This window comes from Syngnathus scovelli, chromosome 1 (genome assembly GCF_024217435.2).
Source record: "Syngnathus scovelli strain Florida chromosome 1, RoL_Ssco_1.2, whole genome shotgun sequence".
Taxonomy (NCBI): Eukaryota; Metazoa; Chordata; class Actinopteri; order Syngnathiformes; family Syngnathidae; genus Syngnathus; species Syngnathus scovelli.
Genome location: NC_090847.1, coordinates 11,165,119 through 11,185,328, shown reverse-complemented (window position 1 = coordinate 11,185,328; position 20,210 = coordinate 11,165,119). Strand labels below are relative to the sequence as shown.

The 20,210-nt window shown below is 41.0% G+C and overlaps 3 protein-coding genes across 6 annotated transcripts in view; all 3 read right to left on the bottom strand.

Moving 5' to 3' along the window:
• Nucleotides 1-48: 48 nt before the first annotated feature.
• LOC137840801 (C-X-C motif chemokine 11-1-like) lies at nt 49-1,086 on the bottom strand. Its single transcript, XM_068652612.1, has 4 exons — nt 923-1,086; nt 680-797; nt 426-501; nt 49-336 (listed from the first exon to the last, which is right to left on the bottom strand). Exons 1-4 carry the CDS (start codon nt 984-986, stop codon nt 328-330), a joined length of 267 nt encoding a protein of 88 aa, XP_068508713.1. The 5' UTR covers nt 987-1,086; the 3' UTR covers nt 49-327.
• Nucleotides 1,087-4,266: 3,180 nt separating this feature from the next.
• On the bottom strand, nt 4,267-6,734 carry si:dkeyp-72g9.4 (uncharacterized). 2 transcript variants are annotated; one of them, XM_049744543.2, is made up of 2 exons: nt 6,546-6,734; nt 4,267-5,580 (listed from the first exon to the last, which is right to left on the bottom strand). In XM_049744543.2, the coding sequence occupies exon 2, from the start codon at nt 5,518-5,520 to the stop codon at nt 4,780-4,782; it is 741 nt and encodes a 246-aa protein (XP_049600500.1). In that variant the 5' UTR covers nt 5,521-5,580; nt 6,546-6,734; the 3' UTR covers nt 4,267-4,779. The 2 variants fall into 2 exon arrangements, with proteins under 2 accessions (XP_049600500.1, XP_049600491.1); XM_049744534.1 differs by having other exon boundaries at nt 4,267-5,522; nt 6,546-6,731.
• A 1,977-nt stretch (nt 6,735-8,711) lies between these two features.
• The window catches only part of LOC125983042 (A disintegrin and metalloproteinase with thrombospondin motifs 2), an 85,468-nt gene continuing 73,969 nt past the window's right edge, over nt 8,712-20,210 (bottom strand). For all 3 annotated transcript variants that reach the window (XM_068650306.1, XM_049743908.2, XM_049743915.2), the window contains 10 exons: nt 20,017-20,150; nt 19,817-19,940; nt 19,001-19,081; nt 18,756-18,919; nt 18,520-18,676; nt 18,295-18,427; nt 16,875-17,082; nt 16,550-16,679; nt 16,111-16,191; nt 8,712-12,955 (listed from right to left, as the gene is read on the bottom strand). In XM_068650306.1, coding sequence (XP_068506407.1) covers nt 10,746-12,955; nt 16,111-16,191; nt 16,550-16,679; nt 16,875-17,082; nt 18,295-18,427; nt 18,520-18,676; nt 18,756-18,919; nt 19,001-19,081; nt 19,817-19,940; nt 20,017-20,150 — 3,422 coding nt within the window. In that variant the 3' untranslated portion in view covers nt 8,712-10,745. The remainder of the gene's footprint in view (nt 12,956-16,110; nt 16,192-16,549; nt 16,680-16,874; nt 17,083-18,294; nt 18,428-18,519; nt 18,677-18,755; nt 18,920-19,000; nt 19,082-19,816; nt 19,941-20,016; nt 20,151-20,210) is intronic.

Below are 20,210 nucleotides of genomic sequence, written 5' to 3'. Positions count from 1 at the left end.
TCTTTGGCATGTGGAGAAATTGACAATAAAGCTGACTTTGACTTTGACTTTGACTTTGAAAGAGCTTATAGTTTTTTATTTTCTATTAAAAAAAGTCATTACTTGTGCAAAAACATTCATCATTGTATCATAATACATACATACATAAGTATTATGTTTCTTAAAGTATACATCATGAATGTGATTGCAAAAATAGCATTGAAGCAATTCACAGTTTTGCCACTTTTGTTCCAGGTAAGTGGTTATCTTCTGTGAAGCTTTTGAGACCTTGGTGTGCTGCTGCTTGGGGTGGAACTGACCTCAGTTGCTTCTGAGCTCGCTTTGGCTTTACTTCTTCTAAATATGAAATACAAGGGACACATTTCAACAAATTTAATTTTGGTGAACCTTTGATGTTTGCTGAGATGATTCCCAGAAGTACTCACAGAGGTCAGGTTTGCAAGGATGCGGGTCACAGCTTTACTCTTCAAGCAGAAAGATGAGCCATTTCTTGTGCTGACACTGTGAAAGTATACAGTACAGGTGAGAAACCAATATTTAGTCATGCACACTTAAACTTTACATGAGTTTGTATTACTATGTGGCTGCACTCCATCTGGAATTATTTTCTCATTACTTTTAAATATTTTATACCTAAAACAAAGTCCTTAAAAAATTCAAAACTTTGATAACATCTTACACTATCTCCACGTTGTTGCAGAAGGTGGATGCTGGGTGAATTGTGATGTCTTTTATTTCATACTTTTGGACAAACGACTTCACCCCATCTCGACACAGACAACTCTGTGATTTAGTGACTAGAGGGATGACAAGAAAATAACATTTAGCCATTCATTCCAGTTACTTCAACACAGCTTCACAAGACTTCTGATGCATTCTTCTTTCTGAATTATTAACAAGGAAAATAAGCGTTGGAACTTACTTTGAGCTGCACACACGTAGATGGCGATAGCCAGGAGAAAAAGAACTTTGATAGTGCGGCACATGGCTGGTCCTCTGTTGGGTCAAGGATATGCTAGCTAAAGACGAGGAGGATCAAATACTGCCTGAGTGAAAGTGCCACCGCGCACCTCCTTTTAAACTTGCACACATCCCACAGACTTCCTGTCTACAATGGGGGTTGGGGGATGAGGTACTCGAATGGAAAGGAAAAGTTGCAAATCACAAGGAAAAAAAATCTGTCTGTCTGTCTGTCTGTCTGTCTGTCTGTCTGTCTGTCTGTCTGTCTGTCTGTCTGTCTGTCTGTCTGTCTGTCTGTCTATCTATCTATCTATCCATCTATCCATCTATCCATCTATCCATCTATCCATCCATCCCTCCCTCCCTCCCTCCCTCCCTCCCTCCCTCCCTCCGTTCGTCCGTCCGTCCGTCCGTCCGTCCGTCCCTCTATCTATCTATCTATCTATCTATCTATCTATCTATCTATCTATCTATCTATCTATCTATCTATCTATCTATCTATCTATCTATCTATCTATCTATCTATCTATCTATCTATCTATCTATCTATCTATCTATCTATCTATCTATCTATCTATCTATCTATCTATCTATCTATCTATCGATCTATCTATCTATCATGTTTTGGATTACATATGTAATGGCTGAATTCAAGAGGATCATGCCATGAGTTTTGTTGTCATATTACAACGTAAATAAAATTGTCAGTAGGTTACTGTTAATGTGGCAATTCCTTCAAAGATATTCCTATTTCCCCCCCCAAAAAAAACACAATTTAATGCATATCTCGTGGAATGATTCGGTTCATTTTGATGCATTTGCATCTTTTAAATGAAACTGCTTAAGAGTATAAGTAGATTTCTTAATTTGTGTAGATTGCTACGGAAATATATTGCTTGTCAAAGTGAGCTGTATAACGTTTTGCTCTGACCAACCAATTTCGTACAGGAAAATGCTGATTCCATTGTGGTGAAGCACAATGGGCCCAGTGCACAGACATGAGGAGTTGTTTCAAATAAAACAATGGCCTGACATCAACAGTTTCACTTTCTGTTCCTTTTCGGGGGGGAAAAGGCTCTTCTGGAGAAAGGGGAAATTCCATTCAGGACTTCTTTTGTGTAGTCTCCCTCTGAATCGCATTCGCTTTCGCTGTCTACTCAGAGGATTTATCAAATAAGAAAGTGTTTCATGAAAAAGTGATGTATGAAGAGGAATAGTACATTAAATATTGGTGATGTAAGTTTCCTGAGTTATAGTCCATTTATGGGCATGGGCCAATATTTGGTTGTGATAGAATATAATCAGCAAACGAGCAAAATTGCTGTATAGTAAAAATCACAGCGGTAAAATATTTCCTTTTTGGATATATTTGCCTCAGAGTCACTTGTTTCTCACAAGGCCCTCAAACAAGAAATCATCAGCAACATTAAAGCTATTTCAGATTTTTTTCTAAAGGTTCAAGCTATTTACTTCATTAGTAGGCCTACCGATGCACTCATGTCTTTTAAATCAAAACCAATTTTTCTGGCTAACCATTTCATGTACTATATAAATATGGCTTGTTACTCTGTTATTTGGGAGGAATAGAAAGGTCAGCTCCTCTGTGGCACAGAAACCAACAAGGCCTTTGTGGTTATCGCATACTGACAATCATGACGACTGGAAAATATTTTGCATAAATAAGTAGGAGACAAAGTGAAGAATAGCCTTGATATTTCCCTTTTCACACATGGTGTGGGTGTACAGGAACTAAAGCACATATTAGCAACATCTTCCTTCTACCATTGTGTGGTTGCACTTCTCAAGTAAGCGGTTAATTCACAGAAATGCTGTGGCTTTGGTATACGTTGACATGAAGATAATTTGCATGAATAACTTGGACAATGTGTGTGGCTCCACTGTGACCTCTCGTTATTCAACTAACAAAATAATCATTATACCAAACAAAAAACAAATACCATGCTTTGCTTTATACTGTTCTTGTATAAACTTCACATATTTTCGTTCCAGAAGAAGTCATGCGAGCCATTATATTCCCTTTGTTTCACAGATGAGCTTGTATGTTTTGAATGTTTTTTTTTTTTTTCCTTTCTCCAAAGTTTAACATTTCAATCACATATCTTTGTCCCAATCAGTCAGTATTTTTTCTTCTGCCAGACGTTTGAGGCTCTTCTCTGTCTTTTTCATAAAGGCCTTTTTGTTGCTCATGGAAGCACGGGCACCTACGACAGGGGTGTTAAACTCATTTTTTTCGCGGGCCACATTGTAGTCATAGCTTATTTCGGGGGGCCATTATGACTATCAACCCAAATAAATGTATGAGCACCTCATATTATATACAGTAAAAGCTACAAAACAAACTGACAAATAACTAATTTTCAAATCAGACAAGTAAAAACTGGTCAAATATTAAAAAAAAAAAAGATATTATTAAAAGTGAAGACAATTTGCAATCCTAGTAATGACACACGAATTTGATGCACAATTTGTCTTCGCGGGCCACATAAAATGATGTGGCGGGCCGTATCTGACCCCCATGCCTTGAGTTTGACACCTGTGACCCAGAGAGATCAAAACGGAGAGAAAATTACACGCAGCATTAATGCTGTTCAACTATGTTGTACTAGTCCAACTATGAACCACACTGAGGCAGAAGGTAACCGACAAACCCAAAAATAAAACAACAGGTGGAAGAAGTATGACAAATACTGTCAAGGCAGCTGTCCAACATTCGGATATGCCGCTCCCTTTATTGGTGCACTTCTGCATCTGTCAAACCCCAACACTTGAGGGAGGAAGACAATACAAGTGGGAAAAATCGTCCTTGATCATAGTTTGTTAAAGAGAAAAGATCTAGTCAGCTTGGGCTTCAAGACTTTAGTGAAAGCCCGACCCCTAGTGTCCAATAGAAATATAACACCCCAGAAAGCATTTCCGTCTCAACCCTCTCGGATATAAACAACTCTCGTTAAGAAGTTAGTGGATCCTTTTTAGATTGAGCCTGCAATTTGACACTAAAATCCAACATTTTCTTTTCCGCACAGCAACAATTCTGCTCATGTTTGCATTTTCAATTGAACAAAAAGACAACATGCATATTGCATGCTTCTCGGCTCAGTGTTGACAGTCTGTCGCTCCCCCTCCACCGCGTCTGTTTCTTCACACGTGTTTACCAGTGCCAGAGCCCACACGAGTTGCCATAGAAACGCCAGCTCTTGGCACTGACAAAGCCTGTCACTAGAGTTCATTTTCCCAAGGTTCACAAATGCATGAAAACAAAAATCGAAACAAACACTTCACTGAGAGTATATTTAAAACAATCTTTTATTATGAATTATCACGTCACAAGACAGTGCAAGGTATAAAACGATTTTGCAGACCCCCCCCCCCCCCCTCTCCGTGATCACCTGGACAACAGTTGTCTATTCAAAGATGAATAAACATGACAATGTCATTTTAACATATAGATATGTACATTAAACACGTCTACATACGTATCTCCTAATGCCACGATCACATCCTGTTTCTACCAAGCAGCACAGTTCTGTAAGTTTTTTTCTGTCCATTTCCTTATCCTGACATTTCAGCAAGAGTCAGGGTACACCCTGGACTGGTTGCCAGCCAATCACGGGGTACATAGCTAGAGTATTTAATTAACCCAGCCGCATGTTTTTGGAATGTCGAAAGTTGGTGCAGTACTCAGAGATAACTAACCCATGCAAGCTCGGCAATTTGTTGATTCAAATCTCCACAAATGGTTTGTGTAGCTTCTGGAAACTTAACGTAGATGTTTCTACTGAATGCTTTTGACTGAAGCTTCTATATCTCAGTGATGGCGGGCAGCATGCAGGCTCTTATTCGTCCCTCGTTCCAAGCTGACCTGCAGTCAGAAATCCACTGTGAGACCATCGAATGCCTTTTGTTTGGGGTCACGCCCTCTCCATCTGCTTTGCTGTCTGACACGATTCCCTCCTCGGCAATCGGGGCGGCTCGGTTGCGTTCAGTGGATACGCTCGGAACGGTGGTGGCAGTGTTGGCGTGTATCTCGGGGCAGCTGCTCTTGCGTTGCCGTGGGAGACCAGGACTTGCAGTGTGAGGGATGCTGTGAGCTCGTGAGCGTGCTTGCTTCTCCCGCTCACTCTCGCATGGCCTTCCATCCAGTGGGTATGCCCGGGATCTTGAGTGACAGGTCGAAAGCTTGCTGTGATGCCCGTAAAGATACTCGAGCGGGTCCGAGCTGCCTAATACTTCATCACGCTCGATCTGCTGCACACTTTTTTGTCTGTGGTTGAATGTCAAGGACTTAGTCTCGCTGAGGCGCGACGTCCGCATCTTCTGATGTACTCCGTCCAAATGGCGTGCACTAGGTGGAGCACCTCCGGTGGGGAATGTGGGGTGCGCCAGGTGGCAGATGGAGAGGAGGTAGTCATCAGAGGAGACGTGTTCTACGCCACGCTGCACGTTGGCCTCGTTCAAATCTCTCAGTGTTTCCTCGGTACCCTCGCTGATCGTGGGCAGTTGCAATCCTCCCTTGGAGAGCAGTTTGGAACGCGGCCGCATAGCTGAGGGAGAGCGTTGGGAGGGGAAGGTGCAATGTTTATTGCCAAAACCAACACAGCGCTGCCAGGGCACAGAACATAAACATCAGCTGGGATCTGTTTGTTGTGAATTCACATGAGGTCTGACCTTTGGACCTTGCCCCTTCTGTATGCTGTGGCAACACAAATATTACAAATGTTTTTCTGTGTGATGCAGTGCAGTTTTATGGCTGTTTACAACCACAAAACTACACGTACAGTGTTGCTAAATTCATAATTCTCTAATGGGGATGATGTATGGTGCCACGAGGGAAAATGTACAATTTCACACAATTTATTTACTACAAATAAAGTATCTCTGTTCAACTTGTCAATGTTCTTCCAGTGGTATAATAAGCTTTGTTTTCAACCAACACAGATTTCACACTGAGTAAATCATTATTTGGGATTTCATTGTTATTTGATTGTGGGCTGTGAGATTTTTCTAGAGTAAATTATGTTCCTTGGCTCAATCAAGTTTGGAAAGCACTGATCCGTGTACACAGACTTTTTAAATTAGAATTTGTCTTCAATCTCAGCTAACATTGCTGAGTGGCGTAACTTAACGTAATATCTAATAGGCTGACGTGTTCTAAATCACAAACATCTATTTCATTTCAGTCAGATAAACAATTCCCCATGTCATATCAAATGCCTTGTAACCAAATGAAAATATGCCATATAATGGCCAAGAAGTAAGCGTAAATACAGTATATCGAGAATGTTTTGAGTCTATTTTTTCACATCGAAACCCAACGTAACCCACATTATATTTTAGTCCCCACCTCTATCCCCAAAATAGAGCAAGCCAAGCCAAGATGCCAGCCTCTTCCAGTTTTCTCCAAGGTGTAGCACAGTGCTAAATTTAGAACACACCTACAGTTAAACATAACCAAAAGTGCAGCTCTCTTTCCAAGCATACACTGTGCACCCAATGTATTTTCTCTTCATGCATTACGAGCAATACTGACTATGTAAGTAAATCCTTGCAGTTGTTTTTGCACTCACCTGCTTGCAGGCGCTCTTGGCTGATCTTTCTTTTCGTACAGCGTCAAGCTCAAATGTCGGCACGGTGCCTTCTCTCTGCAGCCGAGTGTTTTTTTACCAGGTGAGATGCTGGCTGATGGCGCTCCTCCTTGAGTGCTGCTGCTGCTGTCTCTGACCAGTGGCAGAGGCAGAATGCAGATTTATCTTCAACACGCCCCCTCCCCCCATTTTCCCCTCCCCAGACACGCTCTCCCTCTCCTCTCCCTTGCTTACTTTTGGTCTGCCCTCCTCCCCTGCCTCTAAAAATAGACCCTCCATTCATCTCCTCACCCCATCACTGGGTGACTGTCTTGATGGAGGGAGAAAAACACAAGGCAGACAGAGCCATCAATAAGAAATGTTGAAATGGGGTATGAGCATTTGTAATATTTCAAATGAAAAGGTTATACTGCATTGTGTCATTAAATCTATACACATTCATGTTCAAAATTCCCCCTTTTAAGTTTTTCAAAATTATAAAATCCATTTTTATTTAAGATGTGTTCTGCAGGTAAGGTATATTTGTGTATTTTGTATTGTGTCCATTGATCGTAGTGGCGACGTATCCAACTAATTGACGCTTACAAATATTAGTTTTAATTAGAATTTTTGTAAATTAAAATAAATTAATCTTAATCAAAAATTAGTTCAACTCCCATCAAAAATGTGTTCAACTCCCACCATTGCATATATATATATAAATATATATATATATATATATATATATATATATATATATATATATATATATATATATATATATATATATATATATATATATATATATATACACACACACACACACACGCACACACACACACACACACACACACACACACACACACACACACACACACACACACACACACACACACACACACACACACACACACACGTAGAGATAATGTGCACACAGTTGTCTTTTGCTTTGTCTTTATGTGGTCTCTCGTGACTGATTATTCAAAGCGTTTGTGCATCTCTCCAGGGCTCGGATGACCTCTGATGAGTCACACAGTCAGGCACGTTTGTGACTATTTATGGTTTTCTGTGGACCAGTCGCTGCAAACTGGATTTTCCTTGAGACATTTGAGCACACAAAGACAACACATGCATTCAGACATGAATTGCGGCAAGCACGAGGCCTAGCAGCCAGAATTGATTTAGAAGATTTCTTTTTTTAAATTTAGGAAAAAACTTATTTGTGACAAGAAAGCCACAGATAGAAAAACATCTTAACAAAACCTTTTTCTCATTTTGGGCAACATTTAAGTGACATACAAATGTACAAATATAAATAAATGATGTATTCACCCTTTAACGTGTGGCAGACCCAATGTGACTATGCAAAAGGTGTACTAACGGATTAGTGACTCTTTTCAAATTAACAGTGAACACTAGTGAAATCAGAGACTAGTAAGAACTGTTAACATTTTTAAAAAGATGAGTAGTAATAAAAATTGGTCAAAACATCAATATTTTTTAAAAGTGCAGACAATTTGCAATTTTAGTATTGACAAACAATTTTTCTTCGCGGGTCAAATATAATTACACTGCGGGCCAAATTTGGCCCGCAGGCCAGAGTGTGATACCCCTGATTTAACCAAAGAAAGACTTTGTTGTGGGGAAAAAATAGCCAAGACATTTGCATAGCCCATGGAAATGTCTGGGTCAATTTACAGACAAGCCACGCTCTAATTCTAGGAATCCTATTCTTATATGATTTAGTAAATGAAAGACTTAATAAGCGCAACAAGATTCAGCTAGTTGCTTGAATTCCAACATGGCAATGGCTGTTATTTATGGAGTCACCCAAAAGTTAGGGGTCGGCTCCAGTACATCCGTGACCCCAGTCAGGATAAGCAGTACGAGTATACATGGATGGATACGTAAATACACTGTATTAGGACCGTGGCACAATTTACTGGCGCTAATCAAATGATCAAACTGGAATATGTAAAGTGATATCTTATATAACTATGGCCATTACAATTAGGACTGATGTTCCATACTTTCCACAGTTCCAAATATGTTCCATATTTTGACCGCCCGAGTGACATAATTGACATCTGCTTGCAACATTTTTAGTGGCGGAAACAATCAAGAATGAGAGACAGTTACTACAGTGGCAAGGATTACTCAACACGGATGCATTGCAAAATACCACAGGCACTTAAACTTTTAATAAATATTAGACATATTGTTCTTTTTGATATGTACAGATATTGTACAGAAAATTCTGCGGATGTTTCCAGTTAGACATATTCGAAATTCTAAGCAGCCCTCAAAGCTTCTATGTAGACAAAGCTGACAAATAGCTGCTTAAAATTGAAAATGTTATATTATCTCTATTTTTCTGTACATCAATTAATGAATCAGAAACAACACTTTTAGCACCACTGACCACAATATATAACTGATGGACCAAAATGTAAATAATACAAATGTAAAAACACACAAAAAACAAAAAAACAAAAAAAAAAACATGCCACAATCTAATCTGACTCCTCATGACTGAAGGGGGACATGTTTAATACTTGTACACAAATAGTTGAGTCTCACTCATCAAGAGTCAAGTTAATCAACCAATGGCTAACGTTCTTATTTCTCAAAAAATGTCCATAGCAAGTTGTTCTGCACTAATTTATATAACCACCCTCACACCAAGTTCCCCCACTCGTGTTCTAGAGCCACTTTTAAGCTAATTTCAGGGCCAACGGATAAGCAGAGTTGCAGTATTAGTCCAGATGAGCACAAGCTAATGGTGTTGCCAGAACTAGCTTCAGATGAATGGCGCATACTTGTAAGCCTTTGGATTTGGCGACGTCATGCGCCACACTATTAAACTAATTGACAAGTAATTTGGCATTTTGCCAGCTAGCCAAATTGCAATCAGCTTTCTGTGCACTCATATGGGGTCAGGTTAAAATGAGCCAGCATTGACTTTTGCAGGAGAGCAGCATTGAGTTTTGTTCTTGAAATCGGACTGTTTTGGGAGGTAGCGATTCTCTCATATGCAAATGAACTATTGCTCACAAGAAAACCTTTTATGCTGTTTTCCATACCATGTCCCCTTGAACCTTATTCTCAGCAATAGCTTCATCATATGTAAGTAGGAAAGCACCATGTGTCATATTTGCACCTTACCAGTTGTTCATATCTTAACTTTCTGCGAGATGAGAAACCTCTGTGAATTCAACTGTGGAAAAGGAAACATGAACCCAGGTACTTTTAAAATGACTGAACTGAAATGCGAGCTTATGTTTGAGCAGCATTTTCAAATTACCATAGGGCAGCTATTCGATGTCCTGGTGCATTTCTTGGATGAATTAATTTGGATTAATTATACTGATTGTAGTTGATCAAATGGTCTGCATCATAGGTGTCAAACTCAAGGCCCCGGGGCCGGATACGGCCCGTCACATCATTTTATGTGGCCCTCGAAGACAAATTGTCTTCATGTGTCAATAATAAAACTTACAAATTGTGTTCACTCTTAAAGAAATGCAGGTATTGCTAGAAATTTTTGTTACCATTGATCTTTTGAAAATATTTGAAAAATTTTAGTCTCCAGTTTCAAACATATTCATCAGTTTGTTGACGTTCATAATGGAAACTATGACTACGAGGCAGCCCATGACAAAAAAAGAGTTTGACACCCCTGGTCTACATGGACATGTGTATTCAAAAGTTTAGAGAAGGCCTAATTAAGTATATATTCATCCTGAGAATATCCCGTACCTTTTGTAGGACTGTATATACATATACAGTCGTTTCAATGTAGTTGTACATGTTCTGAGAGTAGACACACACAGTAGCTATTATTAGTCGCACTAGTATGACACAGTAGCTATTATTAGTCGCACTAGTATGATCAAATATACTGATTTGAATTCCAGGTCTACGCTGATTGCCAGTATCAATAGCACCAATAGTTGTCATCAAAATATTGAACATGATTGTGGATGATATGGAGGCGTAACAAGTAAGCTTTTATAAAGTGCTAGTTAAAATAAATGTGTATTCTGCTACACTTTATATTTTTTTCCAAATAAACTGTTTGTCGATTGGCAATAGTCCTGTCTCAATGGCTGTTGGACAGTTGGTGGTTTGAAGCCCAGATAAAGGCTCTCACGGCTGCTCAGTCTGTCAAGGTGCTCGTCTCTATAAGAGAACTGACATGTTCTATCGCTCTGCATGGCCTCTCTTCTTTCTGAGGAGAAGGTTTCGCTTCTCTTCCAGAAGCTCCTGAATGCGTTTGTTTCTGGTCTTTTCCCGGAAGCTGAACTGACGCTTTGGGATCAGGTTGTTCTGAGAGATGTCGTTGTCCGCACCGCTAATCCTGCTGTATGTGACGTCGACAGAGTTGTTCTCGTGGTTCTCTTTCTGCCCTAGCCGGGGCGGGAAGGTTGTGCTGGAAAGGGAGGTGGCGGGGTCTGGTGTTGCCGTGGCGGCAGGGGAATTCACGGGGATGTACTCGGAAAGGTCCACCCAGGGCGAGGAAGCCGGATGGCTCACATCCTCGCTCTCGATGTTTGGTATCATCACAGTCAAGCTGTCATCTTGCACCGTGGTGTCACCGTAGGGCAGCGTGACGACGTCACCGCTCAGAACGGCTCCGCCGCTGGCAATGACATCGCCGCTGCTGCTTATTGTAACATCTGTGTACGGCACGTTACCACTGGGTATCGTGATGTCTTCAAAGTTGCTAGGAGTTGTAGATTCCGAGTTTTCCTTTGGCAACAGCAGAACTTTATCTGTTGTTGATGTTGTGTTTTCTCTGATAGACGTAACGTGGACTCCTGAATCAGGTCGAGGCAGGCTTGCCACTCTACTGTAGATGCTCGTGGTAGAGACGGAAGAAACATTCTCTCTTGACCCCTGGCTTATGAGTGGAGTGGCCCATGTTGTGGGATATGAAGCTGTTGTTGCAGGTATTGTAGGCACAGTGATGTTTTGATTACCTGTCTTCTTTTTCTGGCTAGTTATTGTTGTGGTTTGATTAACAGATTCCAAATCAGAATAAGAAGGGTTTTGGGGGGTAATTATCTTATTTTTGGGATTCCACTTGTTTTTTTTCTCTGGAGGCATCTTAATTGGGTGAGATTTGTTTAGGATTGTCTTTACACTCTTTTTGGGCAGGGTGTGAGCTGGCATCGTCTTTTGCGGTGTTGTGATAGCTGGTTTAATCATTTTGGGGGTTGAGTTTGTAGGTTTTTTCTTCTGGGGAGTCGTTTTGGCAGTGATTGTCTTTTTGGGAGTCACTTTGGCTGCGGTAGTCTCTTTCGGGGTCTTTTTGTTAGTTGTTTTGATTGGTGTGGTCTTTTTGGTAGTTGTTTTGATTGCAGTTGTCTTTTTGGCAGGTGTCTTGACTGGTGTAGCCTTTTGGGGAGTTGTCTTGGCAGGGGTGGCCTTTTTGGACACCGGCTTGACTGGTGTAGTCTTTTTGGGAGTTGTTTTGATTGGTGTGGTCTTTTTGGCGGCTGGTGTAGCCTTTTGGGGAGTTGTCTTGGCAGTGGTAGTTTTTTTGGAAATTGGCTTGACTGGTGTAGTCTTTATGTGAGTTCTGTTTCCTGGGGCAGTTGTGTTGACAGTGGTCATATTTGTTGGAGCAATGTCATCTTGTTTTTTGGGGGGTTTTGGAATAATTTTCACTTTACTGCTTATCTTTGCTTTAGGCTTAACCTTAGCTGTAGCTATCTTTTTGGCAATATTCTTTTCTGCAGTCTTCTTTTTTGGTAAATTCACTTTGGGGGCTTTTTTCTTTGGCTCCGGGTCTTTTTTAGACTTGGATACCAGTGGTCGTTTGGTACTGTCTGTTCCTTGACGGGTAGGTGGAGTTGATTTTGTGGGAGAGTTTGTGGCAGTTATAAGACTTGGATTATTTGTAGTGCTCTGAGGGTTTGGAACAGTCTTGTCTATTCCTAGGGAAGGCTCAGGAAGGGGCTCCACCGTAGGTCCAGGAAAGTCTGTAACAACTGAAGTGGTTGCCTCAGATAAATGGAGAGGGACTACGGGAGATGTGGAAGCTGCTTTCGGGTTGATGGTGATGAGTTCTGTTGTACCAAGTGAGCTCAAGGTGGAATAATGGACCGGAGTCATGACTGTGGGAGGATGAGTCATGCTCCAGGAGTTGGTGGTGGCTTCTGGAGTGACAATGACTTCAGTGGAGTGGGTGGTGGAGGTGAACAAAGACGTGAGGCTAGTGGGTGGATGAGCCGTGACGGGGGATTGGGTGGAGGCGATGGGGGTTAATGTGGAGTTAGTTTCGGACTCTGTGATTGTAATATTGCTGCACGTCTTGCAGCATAGGCGCTGAAATTCTGGTAGAGAGCAGTGGCGGTTCAACGCCTTCATACGGCAAAACACAGAGCGGTCTCCATAACAACGGCGACCTGAGAAAGGGAAAAAAAAAGTATATTTAATTGCTGCAAGTGTACAGTTTGCACCTCCTGTATTATGGAATATTAACAAAAGTTACATTAAGCATTTAACGGCAAATGCGTTTTTGAGTGGGGTTCCACTCCGTGCAAAGAACTGGTGTCAAGCAGTAGCAGAGGATGGAGGGAGGAAGAAGAGCAATACCCAGACAGGAAGAACACTGATTAGGTTAGTCCACAGAAATTGAAATGGAAAAGTCGCCAGTCTATCTGCCTATCTGTTTAATTGTTAGCCTCAAAAATATCTGATGCCAAATTTGGAGCACTTAAAAAAGCTTCCTCGTCTCTGCTCCGCTTTTTAACTTCTGTATTCCATGCCAGTAAAAATGTGAATACACTATATTTTGTAGCTATGCGGCTGTTTGATATGTCCATATCAACATTCATGATGAGAGGAAGGGGACACTTTTTAAAACATTTTTATTGATACAACTTTGCTGTTTGAGAATGACAGGAACTTAAAAAAATGAGATGTACGCCCCCTTGCTCAATATATAGATATATTCTTTTTTTTAAGAAAAATAATTCAACTGTATCGAAAGTTACAAGTTCACAGTCACTTTGGTAAAACACTTCAATACTTGGAAATCAACCAATCTGGTTATTGACCGAGGGGAAAAAAAAGTTGTACATTAAATTAGATTTGCTGTCAAAACGAAATTTGTGATTTCCATGATGATGATGTAAAAATTGGAATGGCACGTTAAGTGTCATATGAAACATTTACAAAACATTAATACAATTTCCCTGATAAATCAAAGTGCATATAGACGCAGTGCACATAGTCCATCTGAATGTTTCTTCAACGTTAACCAAACGTTAGCCAGCCCCACGCAACAGGCCAGTGAAGCCACGAAACAGTTACCCATAGTATAGAATATTATAGAAGATAACAGTCATGAACATTATTAAATACAGTCAACACCAATGTTATATACAGTATCGCACTGCTAGATCTGGCTTGGTCTCTTATAGTCCAACTCCAGGAGAAGGAAACCTTGGATAGCTGGCTACATAGTCACAACAGAAATATGTGATCACAATACAATGAAGTGTAAAGTCTGAAGTGTTTTGTGTCTTTAGTTTTCTTTTTTTTCTTTCTTTTTTTTCAAAGTGTAGTATGTGTCAATACCCTAGGCCCTGTGTAAACCCTTCCCTGTAGTCAGAAAATGGATCCAACATCTCCTTGGTGGGTTTGACGGTTGGCGGGTGTGAGTTTAAGTTGGTTTGAAGCTGCCTCTATTCCAAGTGAAACTTTGAATGAGTAAAGCCATCCCTTTCACAGATAAATGCCATTACATTCAATCCAAGATAAGGCATTGTTCACGTGGTTAGTGTTCGTCCCAAAACCGAAAATAAATAAATAAAATAAATAAATAATGATACCACCGGATACTCGTAAAATCAAAGTTTATGAGGTATTTCTGTAGCTGATTGAAGTGTGGCGAAGCACAAATGCACTCACACGCACGCCCACACTCAGACTCACTTCGCTTGTGAGTATTACTCGATATCTCCTCCTTTAATTGAGCAGACTTGCGAGAGAAACATGCTCCCTTTCACACACACACGCACGCACGCGCGCGCGCACACACACACACACACACACACACACACACACACACACACACACACACACACACACACACACACACACACACACACGTTTCCTCACGCACTTGACACACAACAAGCAAATGATGCAAATGTGGATGACAAAAAGTGATTGGAGCCTTAAAGCAATCAAGTGAGGTGAAAATAAACTCTTGATTATGAGAGAAATGGAGAGGCAACTAACTGACCAAGTCCTGCATAATATAGGTCTACCCCCCTCCCCAAACACCTTACCTTTATTAAAGATTCTTCTGTATTCATGTCAAATGAATCATAAGAATTGAAACAAAAAATACACATAACAGTCGGGATCTGAGCGATTAATAGCAGTCCAAAGGTTTGAGGCAAATAAGCTACAGCTTATTCATGGTAAAACATTATTCATATTATTGTTATTCATAGAGATTTAGATTAATAGGTATATATATATTTATGTGACTACAAATATATTTATATACGTATTTGTTTAAAGTCTGCAAGCACAAATAAGCTGCATTTATTGAACTTTAGTATAACAGTCAGAGAGGATGGCTGATGAGGTGAAATGGGAAGCAACCACAAGTGGTAAGACTACCCTGTTTTGTTGTTGTTTGTTTTAATCAGACTTTGCTTTAAGGCTATTCATCTCACAGTTCCCTATCACCCAAATCGATACATTGTCACTTCCTCTCCTTGTGCAGAGTTCCTGTTAATCTGAGAATGGAACATGGAATGAGACGCCATTCTCATCCCCAAATGGAACCAGGATGTGAGGTGAGCACTTTAGCAAAGATGTCCTCATTGTGACAAGATCACATTAACGATAAAGCTTTCATATATATATATATGTATATATATTTCTTTTTTCTTTAAAAAAAAAGTTGTTTTTTTTCCTATATAGATATTTATATACCTTTTCTGTTTATGTTCACATCTGTTTGTTCTCACAATGACAGTGCGCCGCCATAAGAAGAAACAAGCACAACTGTATCCCCGTGGCGGTAACCCATGACAACACGCAAATAGCTCGCGCAAAACATGGTTGCCAAATGCAGGTGGAGGCACCTGCGCGCTCTCTTTGACACTCTACCACAAAAAACCTGGTAGCTTTGCAACATGGACCTCCCTCTCATATATGTATTTTTTTTGTGATCTTTTGAGTTTTCGACTGGCCAGCGGTTACAACAACAATGCTCCACATAGCAAGAGAGACAGAGCAAGAGAGAACCAGCTTGCACACACAGGAGCCAGTCAGGGCCGTCTCAGACACGTTGAGAGAGAGGAAGAGAGACAACACCGGCCCCCTCTCCCCCAAAAAGAGAAGCAAAAGCTTTGCCGCTCGCTCTTGGATGCGGGCACAGGCACAGGACGTAGGGGAGGGGCGCCTCAGGGGGCCAGCTGGGGGCGGCTCTGCTGAGACAGGAGGACAGAGATGGGTAGAGCCCAGCGGAAAACAGACATGCAGCTGCGGCTGCCGCCGTGGAGGCCTGGCTGGGAACTATAGAGGGAGGTTTTACGTGAGGAGCTCTTGTGGTTGTTGGGGCGGGACAGCCACTGGATCAGGATGTTGCCGTTCTTGTTCAGGTCTGATGAGCCCTCTGCGGTGGAAAGGGGGAGTTGGTGTCAAGGAAGGAAGAAATGCTGTCACGTTTAGCAACCAAATTCAATTTAAAAAATAGACATGGACGAAGTTCAGACATTTTGGGAATAGCTCATTCATTTCTCAGATAGAATGCTCTACACTTGGCCTGATAGCCATAACGTAAAGGCTGGCAGACGACCATAACTTGCAAATGAGACGAGCCTTTCATCGAGTGGTTCTTTTGGTGACCGATGCGGTTTGATTTAGAATCTGTTCAGCTATGACGGATAGTCAGTCTGTTGTTGGCCGATAAAAATAAAGCATGTGGATTTCTCAAACGTTATCAAAGGGATGGAGGTTTTCTTGCTACTCACTAGGACATGGATCCATGCGACACATTCTGAGGGTGTCGGGCTTACTGTCCAGACACAGGCCAATGGTGTTGTCCCTGGTGTCGCACACGGCCTGCCTCTGCTGATTCCCGTTGCCGCAGGTCACTGAGCACTGCAGGCACAAATTGAGAATATCTGTGAGCAAGACACTGAACCCCCATTTGCTTCTGACACTGCATTGTGAGCTGCATCGTGAGTCGCTGAGTGAGGAGACAATGTTAAAGCGCTACGCAAATAAATGCTTATTTACCATTTGAACATGCAACATCGAAGAATGACTACAATCCTTAATATTTGCGTTCAGTACCTGAGACCAAGGTCCGACTCTCCACTGAGTTGGGCAGGCGTGTCGGTTGCAAGATCTACGGGTCTCTGGACGGTCATCGTTGCAATATTTACTATGGATAGATCTGGTGGTGTTGTCCTCTGACGGTTGGATGCAGCTGACCAAGCGGACTTGCATTCCGGTCTTGCCACACGGCTTGCTGCAGTTCTGCCATTCCCCTACCACCCAACTGAGAAAAGAAGCACGAGTTTCAAAGTCAAGAAAGAGGCAACCAAATGTAGAAAATGATCATTTAAGAATATCTGGAATACTGCTGCGGAAGAGGTTTTCTCAATTGTTACTGCCCCCCCAAGAACGTGCTTTGAACAGTATAATGACGGCCAGCTGGAGTTTACCGTAAAACTAAACACGCAACACAAAGAATCCCACACATCGTATATTTAAGGATAAGACAAGCATCACCAGTGCTAATGATAAAGTCCACGTAAAATCCCACGGGCATGCGGAGTCCCGAAACTTGTAAAAAGAAAAAGAAAAACTGAAAAATAAAAAAAAAGGGAATTGTGTATACGCCATTAGAATGTGTGCAAAATTGCCCTGCAGCAAAAGTGATTGTAGCACAATGAGAATGCATGCGGCTTGAATTTCACAAGGATATTTACAAGGTTATGTATGACTTGGCAAAAAGAATCGAGAGTTTGAGAACAAAGTGTTCAACATGCAGGGAGGAAAGGGCCTGAGGCAAGAGGGCCTGAGGCAAGATGGTCATTTTGCAGTAGAGTTTTGGATGTTGAATAAATACGAAATTTTGAAATCAACAAAAGTGATTTTATGAACTGTGATTTATAAATCAAACAATGATTGTTATTTTTTCCACTCTGATACAAAAACTAGGCTGGGATTGAAATACTTCCTGTTGTCAACCTTCTTTTGAATATACATGGCATCCTTACATACATCTTTTGAATGTACATGGCAAACAAAGCAGTGTGCCACTGACTAGTGGCAGATAGTGGAATTGCACCCAAAATAAACAAAGCGGAACAAACTAGTTTTAACTGTACTGAATATGAAATCCGCTTTAATCCTGCATTTTACGCTTTTGGCACAAAAAAATATGTATGTTGTGAGATGATACGTTTGCTAGTTTGGGAAAAACATATTTTTTTAATGTAAACTAAACTGTAGAACCCGCTGTATAAAAAGACAGTGCTGCAAGCGTGTTTCTGTGTCACCAACTGGTTTTATGATTTTGAAGATATTTTCATGAAGGTATTTTTCTTGAAAAAGAATATTTGCTGTATAACTACTCATTTGCACAGTTATGCATTATAGCATTGCACTGAATAAAGTATAGTGCACATAATATTATGCCGGCATGCTGTGATAAAGTTGTGTGTAGTACATGACTGCGTAAAGTGCAGTGCAATGGTACGCATACATTGGTGGAGGGCAGGGCTTCTGGTTGCAGTCTTGAGTGTCACGAGGTTTCATATTGGACCTGTTACAGAAGCTCTTGTGGACCATCTTACTGTCCACTTTTCTTCGACAGCCGTATCGCAGGTATCGTTTCCCTACACAAGCAAAAAACACTGTGAGCTCGAATACACTTATGTATGTGGGGAAGGAGCGGTACTGTGCAGGTAAGAGAATTTTGCCTGTGTACCTCCACCGCATGGCTTGGAGCAGTTGGACCACCTCTTTGGGGCCCATTCATAGGCGCTGTCCTCCACCAGAATGTTGTTTTGAATGGAAAAATCACTGTCCATGTTCATCAAATACTTATAGGAAAAATTCACATCCTCATCACCGTGTGTTTTCACCTAGAGAGAGATGGATTTTTATTTTGACATTCAAGTATAAAAAAAAAAAAAACAACACTATTTGGTTGTTCGTACATACCAAGATCAGAATTCCATGTCTGAGGGGGCCTGTTGTCTGAAGTGTCTCCTTGTCTTTGTCGTTTTCATATTCCCACTCTATCCCCTTTTCAATGACAGATTTTGATTGAGGGTATTCATTTTCCCCATTTATAAAAAACAGTCCTGAAGCCACATTTTTCACAGCTGGCAAAAAAAAAAAAAAGGAGAGCAATTATACTTGTGAACATTGAAATGTATGCTTGCACAAAAGGATCTCGTCAATACCAAAAGTGTGCAAGGTAGATTTCAGCTCTTGTATCAGCAAGTGTCGCGCCCCTCTCGGAATTTCAAGAACTTTGAGGAAGCCTGAAATGATTTAGAGGCAGTTGATGACTTCATTAAATTACATCATTCAGTCTCATTTGAGAAAAAAAAAAAAAAAAAAAAGGACTGATATGATAAAGAAAAGTGAGACATTTCAATTGAAACTATAGCAAAAGAGTAGCTTTGCAGATGGGTGGAAAATATCCAGTAGTATATTTCCTGACACTTTTGGATAAATTACCATTGGAATTTAAGCTGGGAAAAATTTGCAATACTTCAAATCAGGAGATTTTCATGGGAATTAACATTTGATAGAAATGTGTCACAAAAAATCATTCAAATAAACATTTGGTTTGGTCCCATGCAGACATCCATGCAAATTAGATCTCTTCTTACACTTTCTTCATTGCTACATTTTTTTAGAACACTTTACTTGAGCAGACGGCTCTTAACTTGAAAAATAAGTTAAGATAGTACTACACTTGCATTTGCTTTTGTCACAACTCTGCTCAAGTGTATTCTCCTAACTAAGTTTAAGTTTCTAATTAAAAATTAACCTTCCATTTTTTTTCATTTTAAAATTGGAACATTCCCAGAATTTTGCGACTCCACAGAGAAGTCAACTGATAAAACGTCTCTCCGAGATCAGTGTCAGGGTCTCTACTAGTCCTCTAGAGGGAGACCTTTAGCTTAATATGAGTTCAGAGGCATGAGTCCAAAACATGTTAGAGTGAGACAGTTGCCCTGATGGCACTCGACTTGGCCCTGAGCCTCTACCTTGCTTCTTGACGGTGCGGGTGATTGTGTCCTTGAAGGTTTTGCACCTGGAGTTATCCCCGCCACAAACGCCACACTTGTCGTCCCTCTTGGAGGAGCCCACCACACCATCGCAGCCCACTTTCTGCTCAGGAGAACACCCATTAGATGAGCACAAGTTTAACGTGAGCCGATGACATCTTTCTCCTAACATCACTCACCTTACACTCTCCATCCACACACACGCTGTGCGGGTCCTTGTATGAGCAACGCGTGCCGTCCTGGACCATGCGCTGCATGAAGACCACATCCCCCGTCTCCTTGGACTGACAGTGCAGGTGGCAGCGCTTGTTTGCTGTGGAAGGAAATATGCAAAAGGCATTCACTTAACAAGCAAATGTAATGAGCTTTATAC